The 20,018-nt window shown below is 42.7% G+C and overlaps 1 protein-coding gene across 1 annotated transcript in view; it reads left to right on the top strand.

Moving 5' to 3' along the window:
• Positions 1–8,817: 8,817 nt before the first annotated feature.
• Positions 8,818–20,018, top strand: part of MMP20 (matrix metallopeptidase 20) — a 61,381-nt gene continuing 50,180 nt past the window's right edge. The window contains exons 1-2 of the mRNA XM_069555076.1: positions 8,818–8,943; positions 16,386–16,633. Of these exons, the coding sequence (XP_069411177.1) occupies positions 8,818–8,943; positions 16,386–16,633 (374 nt within the window). The remainder of the gene's footprint in view (positions 8,944–16,385; positions 16,634–20,018) is intronic.

Genomic DNA, 20,018 nt, shown 5'->3' on the forward strand with positions numbered 1-20,018 from the left:
CTTGAAGAAGGGGATGGTGGGAGATATGTATGGTAGATCCCTCAAAGTGATTGAATTTATTTTACACACAGATAAAACTCTAAAGGAAAACAAAAATGGAGATTTCAAAAGAAACTTCTGGGCCAGCTATCACCTTCCAGGAACTGCTGGTTTCTCCACTGAAATAGATCTGTAATTTAAAGAATTGACTGCTGAAATGATTGGGCACGTGGTATGTGGTCTCATGGAACTTTTGACATCCCACCCGTCACACAGGCCACGGTAAACACACTGACTATCTGAACTCAAACGCTGATATTTTTGCATTACAGGCCCGGGATTTTACAGAATAAACAGAACGCTAACCATGCTGACATGCGTGTCTCCACAGTACTTGATCTAAGATAAACACAGCTGCTGGCACTCCGCCCAGGCCTCCTACAACCCGCCCCTCAGTGACCCCTTCCTGCCGTCCTTGGTCCCCTCCAGGCTGAGCTGTGCGCTTCAGAACAATCTTTTCTGGAAATGCAAACCCCCTCATGTCACGGGGCAGAAATGCTCCCCTGGCTTCCCATCACAAACCCTTAATGTCTAGATGCCTTAGCCTGGCGCACAGGGCTCCATGACGTTGCCCAGTCCACCCCTCTCTGTGCCCTTTAAATAAACCGAGCAAGCTCTCCAAAACTGTCCAAATATCCAAAGCTCTCCAAGCTCTCCAAGCTCCGCTGTGGCGGCCCCAGGCTGGTGCTGGGCATTCTGTTCACCTTCTGCCTTCTGGGTTTTTCCCACACTTGGCAGATCTGTGCCCTGCACAGATCAGTCCTGCCTTTGGACCCCAGCGTGGGGCAGAGCTCGCTCTCTGGGCTTGCATCGTGGCCCGCAGCTCCCCCAGTAAACTACCCCTGGCCTGCCTGGCTGCTGCAATCATCAGAACTGGGGGTGAGAGCCGTCCTCCAGCAGACAGGTCTCTGCTACCCTTCCTGCTGCGTCTCCTGATGCTGCTCCCAGACAGACTCGTGCACAGAAATGCCTCCAGTCTCCTGAAGGAAATATGCCTTTTGATAGCTCCTCGCCCCCCATTCCTTCCCCTCAGAATTTCCCTTTCCTGCTTCCCTGGCCCAATCATCACCTCACCGGTCTTGCGCGTGGACTCAGCTGAAGCTCCACTCTGCAGGGAGCCCACTCTGACCCCCTCCTCCCGTCCCACTGCCATTCTCAGGAGCCCTCTTCCTCCCTCATCTGGACCCTGAGATACTTCTATTATCCCATTAATTATGCCACAGGACTCAGAGTTTACCTCTGATTCGCTCCCTGGAGACCCAGAGACCCTGGTGGGTAGGAACAGGTTTTATTTACCTTTTGTACCTCAGCCCTAAGCCTAGTACCAGCACATAGATTAAATGCAAAAGCTTTAGACTGGGAAAACAAATGAAGAATGCGCAAATAAATGAATAAGTAAAATATGCCATTGAGTCCATCATATAGGTTTTCTCAAATACAAACGGAAGGAGTACATGGATGTAGTCTTAGATGGTCCACTGGTTCTTTTTTTGTGGCATACAAACATCATACTTGTTTCAAGTATAGTTGATGTACGTTATAAGTATAGACATACAATAGAGTGATTCACAGTTTGTAAATGTTTAGTTATTACAATATACTGGCTACATTTCCTGCGATGGACACTACTTCCGTGTTGCTTATTTTTTCTCTGTAGATTTATTTGCTCTTTGGCTGTTGTGGGTCCTTGGCTGCACGCAGGCTTTCTCTAGGTGCGGTGCGCAGCCCTCTCACTGCAGCGGGGCATGGGCTCTAGCTGTGCCAGCGTCCTAGGTGTTCAGTAGTTGTGGCCTTCAGGGTTAGTTGCTCTGGTCATGCGGGATCTTCCCAGGCCAGGAATCAAACAGTGTTCCTTGCATTGCAAGGCCGTTTTTCCTCTTTTCTTTTCACTAATTTATTTATTTTAATTGGAAGCTAATTACTTTATAATACTGTGCTGATTTTTGGCAAACATCAGCATGAATCAGCCATGGGTGTACATGTGTCCCCCATCCTGAACTCCTCCCCCCCCAACCTCCCTCCCCATCTCATCCCTCTGGGTCATCCCAGTTGCACCAGCCCTGAGCGCCCTATCTAATGCATTGAACCTGGACTGGCGATCTATTTTACATATGATAATATACATGTTTCAGTGCTATTCTCTCAGATCATCCTACCCTCGCCTTCTCCCAGAGTCCAAAAGACTGTTCTATACATCTGTGTCTCTTTTGCTGTCTCACATATAGGCTCATCATTACCATCTTTCTAAATTCCATATATATGTATTAGTATACTGTATTGGTGTTTTTTCTTTCTGACTTAAACCACTGGACCACCAGGGAAGGCCCCCTTGTAGCTTATTTTATATCTAATGGTTGGTACCTTTTAGTCCCCTCCCCAAAACAGCCCCTCCCCCTTCTCTCTTCTCACTGATGACCATTAGCTTGCTCTGCATATCTGAAATTTTCACTATTTTTTTAAACGTATGGTCGAATTAGAGGAAGATTTACAAACACAGTTATATATAAGACCTTCCACCTTAACACTACTGCTGCCATTTCTCCAGGTATTCTCTTTTGCCTTTATGTGATGATGGCACCCTACTCCAGTACTCTTGCCTGGAAAATCCCACGGGCGGAGGAGCCTGGTAGGCTGCAGTCCATGGGGTCGCTGAGAGTTGGACACGACTGAGCGACTTCACTTTCACTTTTCACTTTCATGCACTGGAGAAGGAAATGGCAACCCACTCCAGTGTTCTTGCCTGGAGAATCCCAGGGATGGGGGAGCCTTGGTGGGCTGCCGTCTATGGGGTCGCACAGAGTCGGACACGACTGAAGTGACTTAGCAGCAGCATATACATATTTTTTAGCAGACCAAAACAAATTTGCCCAATTTTGTGATTTCCTTTTTTGGTTGAAATTGTTTCTTTAATATTTTATGCATTGCTGTTTCCTTTCTAATGACTAAATTATACAATCTTGAGTTGCCATCACTTACATAACCACTTCCCTATTTTTAGACATTTAGGTTGTTTCCAAGTTTTTGCTGTTATCACTAAGAATAAAATAAACACTTTGGATTTTATTCTTTTAAATTATGTTCTCAATGAGAATTCTGAGGATTACACAAAATGTTCTAGAAAGTATGAACCCTTATATGGTTCTTGATACATAGTCATTTTAGGATTATATCAGTTTGCAGCATTTTTACAAGTCAGACATTCAAAGTGGAGTGTGTTTATCTGAGAAGTATGAAAGACTATGGTAATGCTGGTGGCTGACTTGCTAGGAGCCTGTCTCCCTTGCAAGGCATTCTCGCAGGCAGTGCCTGAACCCCTCAGAAGTCCAGAAATCCAATCATTTATCAAAGCTGAATTCACTAGAGACTGAGATGCAGGAACCAGGAATGTAGAAACCACGCCTGAAAGTGCTCAGGAGCTGCCTGGCAGCTGGATTCAGCCAGGCAGTCCTCTCCTAGCCAGCTCAAGCCCAGTGCTCCCAAGGACACTGCCTGGCCCACACACACATGTATATAGGCTTCCTGTAACTGTCAAGAACACAGGGATTGAGCTCTGACAAATTTGGATTAAAATCATGGAGTCATCAATTAGCATCTATAGATACTCCAACTAATTACTTACCCTCCCTAAGCCTAAAGTATCTTCATTGGAAAAATGGAGTGTTCTACACTTTTGGGGGAAGTGTACAGAGGGTGCTTGGCTCAAAGTGTGGTGTCTAACAAGGGTTTAATAATACCTTAGGGTAATGTTACACATGTTTGTTTGATTCACCATATGGGTTAAGTAAAATTTATCACTCTGAGGACAATCATTTCTCTTATTCCTAGCTTTAATCATTAATCATTCATTCATTCATGCAATCCTTTATTCAACTATTTATTGAATACCTATTTTGTGCCAGACACTGTTTTATGTACTAGAGATATTGTTGCAGCGAAAATATAGAGTCCTTATCCTTATGGAGCTTACATTCTATATTGAGTCTCAAACAAAACATACTTAAACAACATATAGCATAGCCATCTGTGAGGTCGCACAGAGTCGGACACAACTGAAGCGACTTAGCAGCAGCAGCAGCAGCAGCAGCAGCATATCAATATATACATTTAATGATGTGATGCTTTGTTTTTTCCCACAACTGTTATTTTAATCAATGGTCAATTCAATAACCAATGGTATCTTAGAAGTTAGAAAATGACATATGTTCATTTTTTTATTAATTAATCACAGTATTTCTGGGGAATTTTTGCAAATCATGGCAAAAAGCAATTCTGAAACCTCCTGTTTCAGAATTGGACTGAATACTAAGCTTCCATAAGCTATTTTAATCCTCTCAACATCCCTCTGAGATAGATATTACCCCACTCCCTGATTTTATAATGCAGGAGATAGTTTAGGAGGGTTCATAGATTGTAATAGACATTTTCTGGGTTTGGTTATGATTTGTTCTTTGACTGCCCAGCACCAGTGTTCTCTCCGGGGGATATTGCCATTATATACATTTTATATATATATATATATATATATATATATATATATATATGTATAATCAGTGATCTCTGTGGAAGGTGTCCTGCCTCTTAGTGTGGAGACATGCTTGTTGACCCTGAACGTCAAGGTAAGGACACTGACCCAACCTAAACAACAGAATCTCTCATTAAAGACTCTGAATGCTGTGGGAGAGAGAAAAAAATAATCAGAAACCAGAGCCCCACAGCATGGCCTTGACTGTCAGCTGGGCCTGTGCCCGGCTGTAAGATGCCCGGGTCCCAGCCACAGAGCACTCCTTGGCTTTGGTTTCTGCTGCCCTTATTTCTGCTTGTTCTCCCAGCCTGATGTGCCAGCCTTCCTGGAAGTCCTCTCAGATGCCTGATATCCTTTAAAAACTGAATTATCCAAACAGATTTTCATAGCTTAAAACTTAATAACACTAACTAATAATACATTTAGAAAGTGACCAAGTCAATATTTAATTTTGTCTGTCTAAAAACAGAACCCCTTAAGTAAGTCAACTGGGCAAGCAGTAATTTATTCAACAATTATTCATCATATGCACAGCAGGGACCATCTCAGCAACCTAAATGCTGAGGATTTACTAAAGCCCTATGGAATCAAGGGCTTCCCAGGTGGCGCTAGTGGTAAGAACCTGCCTGCCAATACAGGAGAGTTAAGTGATGTGGGTTTGATCCCTGGGTTGGAAAGATCCCTTGGCATAGGAAATTACAACCCACTCCAGTATTCTTGCCTGGAGAGAGAAGACAAGAATCCCATGGACAGAGAAGACAAGAATCCCATGGACAGAGAAGCCTGGTGGGCTATAGTCCATGGGGTCACAAAGAGTCAGACATTAGTGATCACACCATGGAATATAATTCAGCAAGAGTCTAAAAAAGAGCAATTATTTGCAGTGAACTTGATTCTATAATTTGAAATACTTAGCCCCTTATATTAGTGGTATTTGGAAACCTAAGTTCTGTATAAACTTTCTACAATGTCTGCAGGATCCCAAAACATCAGCCCAAACATCAGTAAACATGAAACAGATTGTCCGCCTCCAATCTTCATATTATTTTTATCACCCAATTTTTCTACAGATACTGTGCTTTCCACATTTCTCTGTGATATGGTCTCTCATTTCATTATGTTTTAGTCATTGACTTGCTTTGATATGACCTTTTTAGGTTGGAATGATTTGGATTTAACTTAGGCTTGACACAAACATGGTAGAAAGCAAGTTTTTTCTCCCTTGTGAAGAGAGAAAATACCTAGAAATTATCAGCTTTTGTACTTAACAATCAAAGGGTCATACTTGAGAGTATTGAGATTTATTAAGCTCATGCAAATGAAAACTGGATGCTGGAATCTTCTAGAAATATCTAGATCATACCCTGTATTAGTTGCTCAGTTGTGTCTGATTATAACCCCAGGGGCTTTGGCCCACCAGGCTCCTCTGTCCATGGAATTCTCCAGGCAAAAATATTGGAGTGGATAGCCATTCCCTTCTCCAGGGCATCTTCCCAACCCAGGAAATCGAATCCAGGTCTCCTGCATTGCAGGCAGATTCTTTACCATCTGAGCCACCAGGGAAGCCCAGATCATACCTTATACGCAGTTATTTTCCTCAATTTGCATCCAAAAATGGAATTTCGTGAACTCTTTGGAGTTCTGGAAATGAGAGCATTTTTTCTCAATTGGTCCAGAATTTCTCGCTGCCATTCTTCCACTTCCTGTCTGCAGTGGACCATCATGGTAAACTGGAACAGTAGTGTGGGGAGAAAACAGGCGAATGAGATGATCAAATGGAGGGAAGTTTCAAGGATTCATTTATTCTTTGTTCTTCAATTGTGGCAGCTGTTATGAAGTTATGGTAGTAAGCAGTACTGTAGAAGATAGGAGAATATATAGATGGACATTTTGAATGATTATTGTAATAGTCTTTTCCTTTCCTCAGGCCAAAAAGTGGCAATGAGTATATGTGTGTATGTTTATTCATTCATTTATAAAACAGCCTTAATTGAGACTTGTATCATTCATTCTTCAAGGAACAGTATAATTTAGTTAGCTGAACTAGTTTACTAGATCTGTGATTTTCTTTTTTCTTCTGAGGATCATGTTTTGTGTATCTCACAGCATATGATGGAGATGATGTTCACATGTATAACAAATTCTCATCGAGCACCTGGGATTATTCACCAGACCCCCATACATGGCCTGTAACTCCACTATTTTCTCTTCATGTAGGAAAACATATCACCATCCAACAGAGCAAGGGAGAGAGAGATCACCTAGGAATAGCCTTGAATCTAATCATACTTATTCTAATATCTAAGTAAGACATTCACATATTTTTATCTATCACCTAACAAATGTTAGTGTCAAATTATTTGCAACAGACTTCACAAATGACTTTAAATACAAGAAATGCCACACTGTTGCAGATGGCAAGGGTGATACTGAATACTGTCTATGACCAGGACGTTTTTGGCATTTTGTATATATTGATCATTTCATCCCATATTTCATAATCCTGTTTGCTCAGTTACTCCAGTGGTTTTCCACGCATGCATCAGAATAACCTGCACAGCTTGTTAGAACATATCTCCTGGGCCCCAGTCCCAGAGTTTCTGATTCAGTAATTCTGGGTGGGGCCTGAGAATTTACATTTCCAACAAGTTTCCTAGTAATAGTTATGCTACTGGTCTAGGAACTACATTTTGAGATTCATTGATTGAGTCATTCAAATATCCATCAGCCAAACCAGGCAATCCTAAAGGAAATCCACCCTGAATAGTCACTGGGAGGACTCATGCTGAAGTTGAAGCTCCAATACTGTGGCCACCTGATGTGAAGAGCTGACTCCTTGGAGAAGACCCTAATGCTAGGAAAGACTGAAGGCAGGGGGAGAAGGGAGTGGCAGAGGATGAGATGGTTGGACGCCATCATTGACTCAATGGATATGAGTATAAGCAAGCTCCAGGAGATGGTGAAGGACAGGGGACCTGGCATGCTGCTGTCCAGGGCATCACAAAGAGTCAGATACAACTGGGCAACCGAATAATAGCACATATATTCAAAAATCATTAATTAAAAGCCTACCTAGTGCCTGGTATCAAAGTAAAAAGGTAAATTGAACATTATTTTGTAAGAGCTGATGTCTACTGAGCATTCTGCTTTGTTATGACCTGATTTACTCCTTTATAACAATTCTTCAAAGTAAGCACCTTTTCCCCCGTTTTCCAGGAAAAATTACATAGCTGAAAAACATTAAGTAGCCTGCTCAAAGCCATATGGACAAGTGTCAGAACTAGCATTTGAACCCAGGTCTACTGGATGCAAGTGGCGCCCACAGACATCATGCTGCCTGCTGCGCTACCTCTGTAATGTGACGAGCTTGCACACAGCATTAGTTAGTCTTTTGCAGATTAAAACAAACTGATGTTCAGAGGTTACATAACTTGTCCAAAATCACACAGCTAGAAAGTATCTTAAACAAAATTTAATCTCTAGTTGATGCCAACGTGATTTTGCGCCACTTCTGCATGCTATCTTTAAGTCACGATTCCTCTAAATCAGAGCCAGGAACAAGAGTATGACGCTAGTTAACCAGAGTGCACAGAGAATGCGGAATTTAATATTTCAGTTAACAAAGAACATCTCTCTTGTGCTAACTTATTCAAAAGCTTTCTAACAGTTACCAGTGTACCTTGCAACCTAAGTCAGCACAGAATAATGTACTGTTTCCTTGATGACTCAGGATCTTACGTGTCCCAGCACCATCATTATAAGCAGCATTCGTTTCTGAGAAATGTCCAAGTGAATGCCGAAGAAGGTGATGGGGTGAGTGTGTGGGGAGCCCAGAATTACTGAGGACAAATTAAAGTATATTCTATTTGTTTACCTTTCCTGCAAGTAGAATGGACAAGGCCCCAAACTGAGACTTACCAAAGGTTTCACCTGAGATGGGCTCAGATTAATCCTGTTTACTCCAACTCGTGGAATTATTAATAGCTGACAAACTGCATTAAAAGTGATTGTTTTTCCTCCTTTTGCCACTTGATAAATGGCAAAGAATGAAGCTTTCCCTGGCTCCTGTGTCCTACTGTGTTACCCCATCATCAGGGGAGAAAGGAGCTGTATAATTACCTTTTGAGACATGAATCATCCTTACTCTGAGGGCCCAGACCTGTTTGACTCTATAAAAGCAGCTCAAGGTTGAAGTGCAAGCATGCACTGTCTCGCGTCCCCTAGGGTTGCTATAATTACCGATCCGCCAAGAGGAGATGAAGGTGCTTCCTGCATCTGGCCTTGCTGTCCTCCTCATCACCGCTCTGAAGTTTTCCACCGCAGCCCCCTCCCTACTTGCAGCCTCCCCCAGGACCTCAAGGAACAACTACCGCCTTGCACAGGTTGGTGAATCTTTGCACAATTCCCTCTTCCCCCTCCTGCCCCAGAAAATCTAAAGGGGATAATAATAAGAAAATCAGGAATATCTGTTGCGGTTTTGAAATCATCTTCTAAGTCCACTGAAATCTGATGGATACGATTCCCTGTACAGCTAAGACTGGTGTCTAGTACACACTGAGTATCTGTGTTGCAAGATTGCATAAATACATAAATGAATATCTATCCAGGTATTTTGCTGCACACAGAATTTGAGGGGGCTTGCAAAAATACAAGCATTACAGAAAGACAAAGAAGTGTTTGAGGAACAACGTAGAAGGAAAACTAAGGGCAGAAAAATAAAAAACAAAGTGTAAGATTTGCACAGTAGCTGCTGCTGCTAAGTCACTTCAGTCGTGTCCGACTCTGTGCGACCCCAGAGACGGCAGCCCACCTGGCTCCCCCATCCCCGGGATTCTCCAGGCAAGAACACTGGAGTAGGTTGCCATTTCCTTCTCCAATGCATGAAAGTGAAAAGTCAAAGTGAAGTCGCTTAGTCGTGTCCAACTCTTCGCGACCCCATGGACTGCAGCCCACCAGGCTCCTCCATCAATGAGATTTTCCAGGCAAGAGTACTGGAGTGGGGTGCCATCGCCTTCTCTGTTGCACAGTAGAGGTGGGTTGCAAATTTAGTGCTAAGATTCCTAACAGTCACAACAGAAAGATTTCCTGTGTTCACTTTTCAGAAAAATGGCTTTTATACTCAGGGCAAACTTGATCAAAATTTGAAGTGAACCAAATTTTTCTTGGATGCCAACCCACTTCTCATGCCAAGGTCTTTCCTCTCTAAAGCATATTCCCAAAGTCCCTTATTTACTTACACTTTCTGTATCTTTCTCTTTTAAAATCTCTCCCAACTGACTGTTGGCAAGGATGAATACAAATAATTTATTCAGCATACCAGAACTCCTTCAAAGACTAAGAGTGACTCAAAGTAATTCAATGTATATTTGCTTCCAAGCTTTTTTGGGGTGGTTTTTTGTTTGTTTGTTTGTTTTTGGGTGGGGGGATGGGAGGGATTTTTTTGCTTTTGTTCTTTTTTACATTTAAAACAAAGGTGTCAAACTTTAGCCTAAAGAAATAAATCTTCAGTGGAGGAATTTCCGTTAGTGAAAGTTGTGTAGTGAGACGTTTTTGCACCAGGGCCTCTGTTTGGTGTATCTGTCACAAAGACAGCACACTTGTGATTGCAGCCCTGCTGGGGACTGCTTTCCTACCTGCCAGGCCACACTCGTGGGCTGCTTCTTCTGTACACACCACGGGTCCCTACTGATGGCTCACGCCACTCTTGCTTTCTAACTGATCAGTCCTCCTGCCACACCGATCATTCAACGTTTTGAATATCAGCCCTCCATATAAACAGCACAGTGGATGCCGGGTACAGACTTGAGTTGAATGTTCTTTGACTTGAAACCACTTTCAGATGAGCTAAATTCTAAATAACATATCTCAGAATATTAACTGGGTCTATTTCCAATCGTATTTTGCCACCAGGCTTTGCCTCCCTTCTCCTGACATGTAATTATCGCTTACCCAGTTTCATGCCACTGGACCTCCAGAAGGTGTCATGCTGAGGTTAGAACTGATCTGGTGGCTGAAAATCATGGTTTTGTCCAGGTTCAGACAAGCTATGCTCATTGGGCCCAAACCAGCCACCCTTGTTTGTTTACAAATCATCTATTGCATTTGTACCACAATGGTGGAAATCACGTGATGAAACAGAAAATATTAATTATCGGACCTTTCAGAAAACAGTTAACTGACCCCATAGCGGTCTATGCAGGAGTAAGGCCAGTGAGCCTTGAAAGAAATCTGTCTTTGCTAAGAGTATTGGGAAAGAATTAGGTGTTCTTGGAATGTTAGGGATCTCTAGTGACCCCCTGGGGCTTCTCTGATGACTCAGATAGTAAAGAATCTGCCTCCAGTGTGGCAGACCTGGGTTTGATCCCTGGGTGGGGAAGATCCCGTGGAGAAGGGAATGGCAACCCACTCCAGTATTCTTGCCTGGGAAATCCCATGGACAGAAGAGCCTAGAGGGCTACAATCCATGGGATTACAGAGTCAGACACGACTGAGCAACTAACACTGTCACTTTCACAATGACCCTTTATCCTTTCTCTCCAAAGCTAGTCAAGCCCCTTCAGTCTCCCTTATGACATACTTTGAAAGACCTTCGACCAAGGATCAAGGAAACTTGCTGACACCTGGCAAACAGGCCTTCTCCTGCCTGCAGCGGCTCTAGGCGTCAGCTCCAGGAAGGAAAGGGTGTCACTCTTCAGCAGGCTGGTCTGATCTAGGCAAACCTCCTAAGTGCATCCCAGTGACTAGAAAGAATTACTGTCCCATCTTATAGTTTAAAGAAATAGCTAACAACTCAAGCAACAATACAACAAATGAAACAACATGAAAATAGACTTATTTCATAAGACAGCTTAAGTTTATTCGTGTAGCAATTATTTATTGAATGGCTTCCCTGACAGCTCAGTTGGTGAAAGAATCCACTTGCAATGCAGGAGAACCCGGTTCGATTCCTGGGTCGGAAATATCCGCTGGAGAAGAGATAGGCTACCCATTCCAGTTTTCTTGGGCTTCCCTGGTGGCTCAGCTGGTAAAGAATCCCCCTGCAATGCAGGAGACCTGGGTTTGATCCCTCGGTTGGGGAGATCCCCTGCAGGAGGGAAAAGCTACCCACTCCAGTATTCTGGCCTGGCGAATTCCATGGACTGTATAGTCCATGGGATTGCAAAGAGTCGGATACGACTGAGCAGCTTTCACTTTCACCCTTTCACTTGCTATATGCTATGTGCCAGGGTATGTCCTAAGCACTGGAGAAACATCAGTGAACAAAACAAGTCAAGTTCCTGTTCTTCCAGCACTGACATGGGCATGACGGACGAGTGGGAAGAGCTGGGAGGAGACAAGCCAGGCAATCGAAAAGTGTCCATGTGATATTAAAAAATAAATTTACCAGGATGATAGAGAGTTACGAGGGCCATGGAGGGGGAGGGGGGCATTCTCACCTGAGTAGTCCAGGAAGGCTTTTCTGAGGAAGGGATATTTGCAATGAACCTGAACTCTGTAAAGAACTATGTGGACCTGACCTTCTCAGTCGTGTGAAGATCTGGAGACAGAGCTGTCCAGGCAGAGGAAAGAGCGAGTGCAGCAGCCTGGGGCAGCAGGCCAGATGGCAGGAGGGCACCGCTGAGTCCAGAGTCAAGCCAGCACACACCGGGGCCTGGGCCTCCACCCTGCTCGCTTCTCTCTCGACCGCTCACCAACAGCGGGCAAACTGCGCCTGGGAACTCCAGGCAGGAAATGTTTCCAAGTGCTAGTCACCTCTGCCTCCACCCAGGAACACAATAATCCATTCTTGCAAAGATAAACAGGTTTTTAATTGATTTATTTCATGCCTGCTTGTATCTTTTCAATTCTCATTGGCTAATTATCACAAAGGCTTGGGAAAAGATGAAGTAATTAGTCTCATCATCCAGAGTTTTAGCCTATTGTTTGTTTGTTTTTAAATAGTAATATCAATATGACATTTAATACAGGCTGTTCAGTTGTCCTTAAAATAATAGAAGCTTTTATTATCACATTTTTATCACTTATGGAGAAGGCAATGGCAGCCCACTCCAGTATTCTTGCCTAGAGAATCCCGTCAACAGAGGAGCCTGGTGGGCTGCTGTCCCTGGGGTCACACAGAGTCGGATACGACTGAAGTGCCTTAGCAGCAGCAGCAGCAGCAAGCAGCATTATTAACTTAAAAGTTGAAGAAAATAAAAATTAAAAAACTTCCAAATACAAATTGTTAAATTCGGGTGCCTTTACTACCCTTTCACTTTCTGTGCATAAAGATATTTTTAAGTTGCCATTATATTCAAATTTTGGAGAAGGCAATGGCACCCCACTCTAGTACTCTTGCCTGGAAAATCCCATGGACAAAGGAGCCTGGTGGACTGCAGTCCATGGGGTCGCTGAGAGTCGGGCACAACTGAGTGACTTCACTTTCATTTTTATGCATTGGAGAAGGAAATGGCAACCCATTCCAGTGTTCTTGCCTGGAGAATCCCAGGGACGGGAGAGCCTGGTGGGCTGCCATCTATGGGGTCGCACAGAGTCGGACACGACTGAAGTGACTTAGCAGCATACTCAAATTTTGGTTCCTTCTCATTTGATTATTATATCATAATAAAATTTTGATGTTTATATGTTCGTAAACATCATGTTTAAAAGTGACAAATATTTCAGAAAATAAACTGAGCTGAAGAAGATGCTTAATACACATTAAGTGAAAAGAGATTTATCACTATTATTATTATAGTACAAGCCAAGTTTGCAAATAGAAATGTGTGTATATGAATTTGCACAGATATAGAGTGATAAACTAGGATGAGGTGAGGAAGTGGGTGGGGGTTGCCAAAAACACAGTGATCCAGGAAAATAATATCAAATGCAATATTTTTTGGGAAAAAATGTAAATTAAGGCCAAAAAATTTCACAGTGGAAAAAATATTAAAATTTTAAGTAAAGATAGGATCCGTGTAAGAGCCGCATCCCGCGGGAGCACCCAGTGGGGAGCAGCTCACCCGCTCACCGCAGCAACCAGTCCTCGTGCTCTAAGGAGAAATTGCTTCTAATTCTACCTTTACTTCATTGAAGATGGTTTGCATCCTATTTGCTATCACTAGCCTTAAACTTCTTGAGCTGCAGGCCTAGCCTCTTAAGCACATTTTGAAGAAGAACCATTTTATTGTAAAAATTGTATTGCTATATGTTCATAGCAAACATATATATATAACATTTATGATTTTAAAAGTATTATTCTTAATTCCATCACCAACATATAAAAACTGTTAATCTCTTAGTCTATATTTTTCGAAATACTTTCTATGACTCAGGGCTGGGACTAGGACAAAGGACTGCTAAAGGTTGGATCCTATCTTTATTTAAAATTTTAATATTTTTTCCACCGTGAATTTTTTTGGCCTTAATTTACATTTTGTTTCCAAAAATATTGCATTTGATATTATTTTTCTGGATCACTGTGTTTTTGGCAACCCCCACCCACTTCCTCACCTCATCCTAGTTTATCACTCTATATCTGTGTGTATTCATATACACACATTTCTATTTACAAACTTGGCTTGTACTATAATAATAATAGTGATAAATCTCTTTTCACTTAATGTATATTAAGCATCTTCTTCAGTTCAGTTTAGTCACTCAGTCATGTCCAACTCTCTGCAACCCCGTGGACTGCAGCACGCCAGGCCTCCCTGTCCATCACCACCTCCCATAGTTTACTCAAACCCATGTCCAATGAATTGGTGATGCCATCCAACCATCTCATCCTCTGTCGTCCCCTTCTGCTTTCAATCTTCCCCAGCATCAAGTTCTTTTCAAATGAGTCAGTTCTTTGCAGCAGGTGGCCAAAGCATCTTCTTATGGGACCATATTTTGTGAAATCAAAATTAGAGTTTAGAGTGTAACTGTAATAATCTAACAGGAAACAAAATATTTGAAATTTAAACAGCCTCAGAACATATGGAGCACAGAGCTCCACACAGAGCTCACCTCTGAAGACTGTAATTCAGACTTACCATGAGCCTTGTATGGCTACAGCATCCGCTTGAGCAAACAATAGCTCAGAGAATCAACGTCATCTTGCCAAAAGAATCAGAAACATAAATGCGTATATCAGATAGCTTAATGAGACATGGAAATGAAAGCAAATAGTCGCACCTCTGTTTCAGGGCACCTCTCCTGGGTTCCAGGGCTCCCTCACCCTTTTCCTCCTCTTGGGTTCTTATCTCACTAAGATTTTACAAAGAACAACCACCAAGGAAGTGAGGTCTGCTCACAAGCAGGCCAAGGACTAAGGGCTGGTTGAGCCCACAGGAAGGACACAGTAAGGACACAGAGCACCTTGTCTAAACAAGTGAGTCTTATTCCTTTTCACTTTTTGCTTAATAATTACAGCTTATGTTGACACCAGAAATCTTTGGGATATAGGAAAGGATAAAGACAAATTGTCACCCATAACTTTACAACCCAGAGATAAGCAAGATTAATATTCAGATATATTTCTTTCTATTATTTATGTTACTTACATTCACTCTATTAAATTATATGTGCTAATTACCAGTGTATTGATTAGTATGTTAACTTGAAATGTTAATATACATGCTGACATTATTATTGATATATTAACATACAGACATAATAAATATGAACATAATACATATACATTATATGATTTGGTTTATGTATGAAATTATGATTATAATCTGTATAAAGGTTTCACTTCTGCTTTTCTCAGTGTATTGCCATTATATTGAATCATTACACATGCCACTAAATATTTTTCAAAAATGTGATATTAGCAGAGGCCTAGTATTATTTCAAATCAGTATATAATAATGTATCTAACACATTCCCTATTGTTAGATATTAAGATTACTTCCAATATTTTATTACTTATACATAAATATATTTAATGGAAATGCATGATACACATAGTTTATATAGAATATAATAAAACACATGGTTTCTGAATTAGTTCATATGATATACAAATAATTTTATATACAATATACATCTTATATAAATATGAACATTTATGTTTAATAAAATACAGATATAAATCTTTAGCTGCTTTCTGAAATTCCTAGGACAACAGCAGGCACTAAACCTGCCTTTGTGTGACTGTTATTCACTTCACCTGATAAGTCATACAGAGTGTTTTGAGTGATATATTAGGGGTTTTAAGCCTTTAAATGCAAATGAAAACATTATATTTATGTCTAATTTTCTAATATTTGCTTCAAGGAACAGTTAGTCCTAGAAAACCTGCCCCTTGAAAAACACCCCACGTATTGAACACACCTAAATTATTTAAAAGTCTCAGTCAGGAAACAGGTTGACACCTACTGCTTTCACATAAAATGAGAGCCTGCACTATGTGGCCTCACAGAGTTAAGAACACACTGCTCTTTCACAGTGTATAATGAAAAGGCGACACTGATAGCTACTTACAGAGAAATAGGATAGTCTTTATTTTGCAAGTTGTTAAAGACTTCAATACAGATAAATGGGCTGTGGGGAAAATGTTCACATTATTTTCTTTCTAATATTTTTTTTCTCTTAAAATAGCAGTTCATTGTAGAAAAAGCACAAAATGCATGCAAATAAAAAAATCTAAAATCCCACTTCCCAAGATAATTGTTGCTAATAAGTTGGACTTATCTATCTAAGCTTTATATATGCAAGTATATCTAATTTTTTTTTCAAAAGTGGCAAATGCTGTGCAGACTGTCTCTAGCATAACAAGAATACTGTCCTGTCTTACCTGAGCATAAGTGTTGCTCAGAGCTTGTGCTGTAGATGTCAGCCTGCCTCTCCGTTTCAGGCGTACCTTGACAAGTATTACACAAGGAAAGGAGGGCCCCAGATTGGGGAGATGGTTGCAAGAGGAGGCAATTCCACGGTTAAAAAGATTAAGGAGCTGCAGGAGTTCTTCGGCCTCCGAGTCACCGGGAAGTTAGACCGAGCTACGATGGACGTAATCAAGAGGCCTCGCTGTGGAGTTCCCGACGTGGCCGACTATCGCCTCTTCCCAGGTGAACCCAAATGGAAAAAAAATACTTTGACATACAGGTAATAAGATCGAGTCTTTCCAAATTCAGAGAGAAATAGCCTCCCTCTCCTTCTTTTCTTTTAAAAATATCTTCCTTCTGATGTGTATAAAAATCATGACTCGTCCCAATCATAAAAGAGAATGCGAGCTTTTTTGGTCTACTCTTTAGACAATGGAGAATTCACGAGAAAATGTGACCTCAAGATTGTCCTAATGAGTGGCCATTTTAGGTATGACAGTTTTACCAGTTTAGAGACAACACGTTTTTCCATAAAGAAAATGAATCTTGTCTAAGATTAATAACCTGATGGTACCAATCAGTTTTCTTAAAACAATCTTATAAGTTAGAAGTAAAGCTCACCTAATAAATTAATTTTTATTAATTCCAAAAATAATTTGTTGGCAATTTGTTAAATGTCTGGGCATTCAGTTCTGGAGATAAAAGGTTAATTACATCATTTTCCCTGCCTTTTGGGGAGAAATACATGCAAATGGCCGCAGCTCCGGGTGAGAGATGTGAAACCACAAGTCTAAGCAGAGAGCTGCAGCACCATGTGGAGGAGCTACCAGGTCACCTAGGGATGGCCCGTGACATCCGCGCCTGACCCAAAGGCCAAGCGAGAGCTGGCCGCCCCGAGTCCCAGCTCCCCCGTTTCCCGCCTGGTCCTCCTCGGCTCCCACACGTGAGCCCAGCCTCCTCGGCCATCCTCCGATGTCTTCCCGCCCGAGGGGGATTAAGGATTCTGCATCATCCAAGAGGACTCACCCAGGCAGAACCAACCCCCGTGCTGTGCTTTGGAGTCTCAGGCCTGAACTCTGGCCCCGCAGCCCGCATCCATTTGCCGGGCCAGTGCTGGCTTCCCTCCCCACTCGGTCCACCTCCCATAGACCGACCGTGGTGCTTCCTAATTATTATAGTGCATTTTACTGTTATCGATGTTCGGGAGGTGAGTTACAGCTCTTATCTGTGTGATGGAAATGGCCTGCTGCGGCTCACCTCTTCCCAACTTGACGTTCACTGGTGGCAGGCTGGTAGCTGAAATGAGCCGTAGTGAAGAGTGTTTCCAATACTGTAATCAGCAAACCCTGCGAGGGGAGGCGGGTAGCTACAGAGCCAGCTGTTACACTGCCCCCGCACTCCAGTGAGGGCCCAAACCCAAGCAGAGATCAGATGATTCCTCTAGGCCACCTGTTAGCTGCTATGAGCCTTTGAGTCCATAAGGTGGCACTCTGGATACAGCTATTAGTCTCTGCCTCAGTGTGAGAAAGCCTCAAAGATCTTTCTTGGGGGGGAAGAAAAAAAAACAAACACCTAAAAGAAACTGAGCATCCACGAGATTACGAGGTAAGAGAGGAAATTTTTATATTTTTACATAAACTCATGAAGTCTTTCCCATCATCTCCTAAACTGTGTCATAGGAAGTTTTCCTAAACTGAGTAAACTTTCCTAAACATTTCCTAAACTGTGTAAACATTTCCTAAACATTTCCGAGGGCGTCGTATGTGATTACATTCGTGCTAAATCACTCCAGTTATGTCCGACTCCTTGCAACGCCATGGACTATAGCCTGCCAAGTTCCTCTATCCATGGGATTCTCTAGGCAAGAATAGCGGTTCCCACGCCCTTCTCGGGGGGGATCCTCTCGATCTGGGGATCAAACCCGCTTCTCATATGTCTCCTGCCTTGCCTGGCAGGTTCTTTACCACTAGCACCACCTGGGAAGCCATAGTCTGTGATTACGCACAGCAAAGACAAGGGGATAGATCAAGCTAACTTGGGATTTGAAGTATAGTATTCTTGCGGTAATATTCTTCGGGCAGTCCCCAAAACCCCTCAACACACCCACACTGACCATCCACTTCCTCCTGAACAACTCGCCTTCTCCTCCCCTCCCCTTCTTCAAAAAAAAGGAACTAGAGACTACCTTAGCTCTGTGTAGCTACTGGATCTCAGAATAACTTCTTTTAACATAGCCCAGAGGACTGGAAGGACTTCCCTGTAGCTCAAAGGGTAAAGAATCTGCCTGTGATGCTGGAGACCAGGGTTCGATCTCTGGCTCAGGAACAGCCTTTGGAGGAAGGGAATGGCAATCCCCTCCAGTATTCTTGCCTGGAGATTTCCATGGACAGAGAAGCCCGTTGGGCTATAGTTCGTTGGGTCGTAAAGAATTGGACAGGACTGAGCAACTAACACACACACAGAGGACTGAAAGGGCTTCCTTTCATTGGTGGCAATGATAAACAACCCTCCAGACAAAGCATGTAGACTTAAGAGATGGGGGTTCAATGCCTAAGTTGAGAAGACCCCCCGGAGGAGGGCATGGCAACCCACTCTAGTATTCTTGCCTGGAGAATCCCGTGGACAGAGAAGCCTGGTGGGCTACAGTCCATAGGGTCGCACAGAGTTGGACAGACTGAAGCAACTTAGCACTCAGAGGACTGAAAAAGATAAAATATAATCTAGAGCTTATGGGCATAAACTTTGGAGTCATAAAGAACTGGGCTCAGTTCCTGACTAGTCATGAAACATAGAGTGATGCTGTTACCTCTGAAGGTGGCTATGAGGGTTAGCAGGCATACCACATTGAAAAGTGCCTGGAACCGGGTCCAGCCCATAGCGTGTGTTCCCAGAACGTCGGCTGTCATCACTGCTGCTATATCGATCTCTAGACCCTCTGGGCAAGGACCTCTGTCCACATGCTCTTCCTTTCTGGTCCATCCCTTCTCCATGCCTGTTTTCTCCAGCCCAACACACACAGGCTGCTATGTGGGGGATGGATAACTTATCTTCAATATGAGAGAATTGGGGGATGCTAACTATACAGAGCCACGACAAATCACAGGTTCATATTATGCTGTGGGAGTGGCAAATTCGGAAAACGCTAAACTGGTCCCTTTAAGAGTCCTGGTTCCCCCTCTAGACACTCTAGCTCCCTCCTCTTGGGCCCAGTTCCTGGAGTGAGAGATCTTATTCCTTCCCTCTTAGTTCCTGGGTTTGGCTATTTCCCTTCCTCTCTGTGGGACATGGTCCCTTCCTCTGGGGCCTCTGGGACAACCGCTGTTGATTTGTGGCTGAGACTGCACCGCTTGCATCAGAATAGCCTGGGACCCTTGTTAAAATGCAGATTTCTTGATCGCGCTTGTGTGTTTAACAAGCTTTCTGAGTTGTTACCACAGGTCCTAAACTTTGAGAACAACCAAGTAGGCCCTAAAAAACACTAGCTTTTATTCATTAGTTCATCCATTTAGCAAGTGTTTGCTAAGCACCTACTATGTCCAAGAGCCAGGACTAGGACCTGGCAAAAGTAGACTATGTGTCTGGCTCTCAAGGTGGACATTTACAGAATTGGCTTCTAACTCTGCCCGCACTATTCAACCTGAGCCCAAGGTCCCAGGTTGCGGTTC

Source organism: Ovis canadensis, chromosome 15 (genome assembly GCF_042477335.2).
Source record: "Ovis canadensis isolate MfBH-ARS-UI-01 breed Bighorn chromosome 15, ARS-UI_OviCan_v2, whole genome shotgun sequence".
Taxonomy (NCBI): domain Eukaryota; kingdom Metazoa; phylum Chordata; class Mammalia; order Artiodactyla; family Bovidae; genus Ovis; species Ovis canadensis.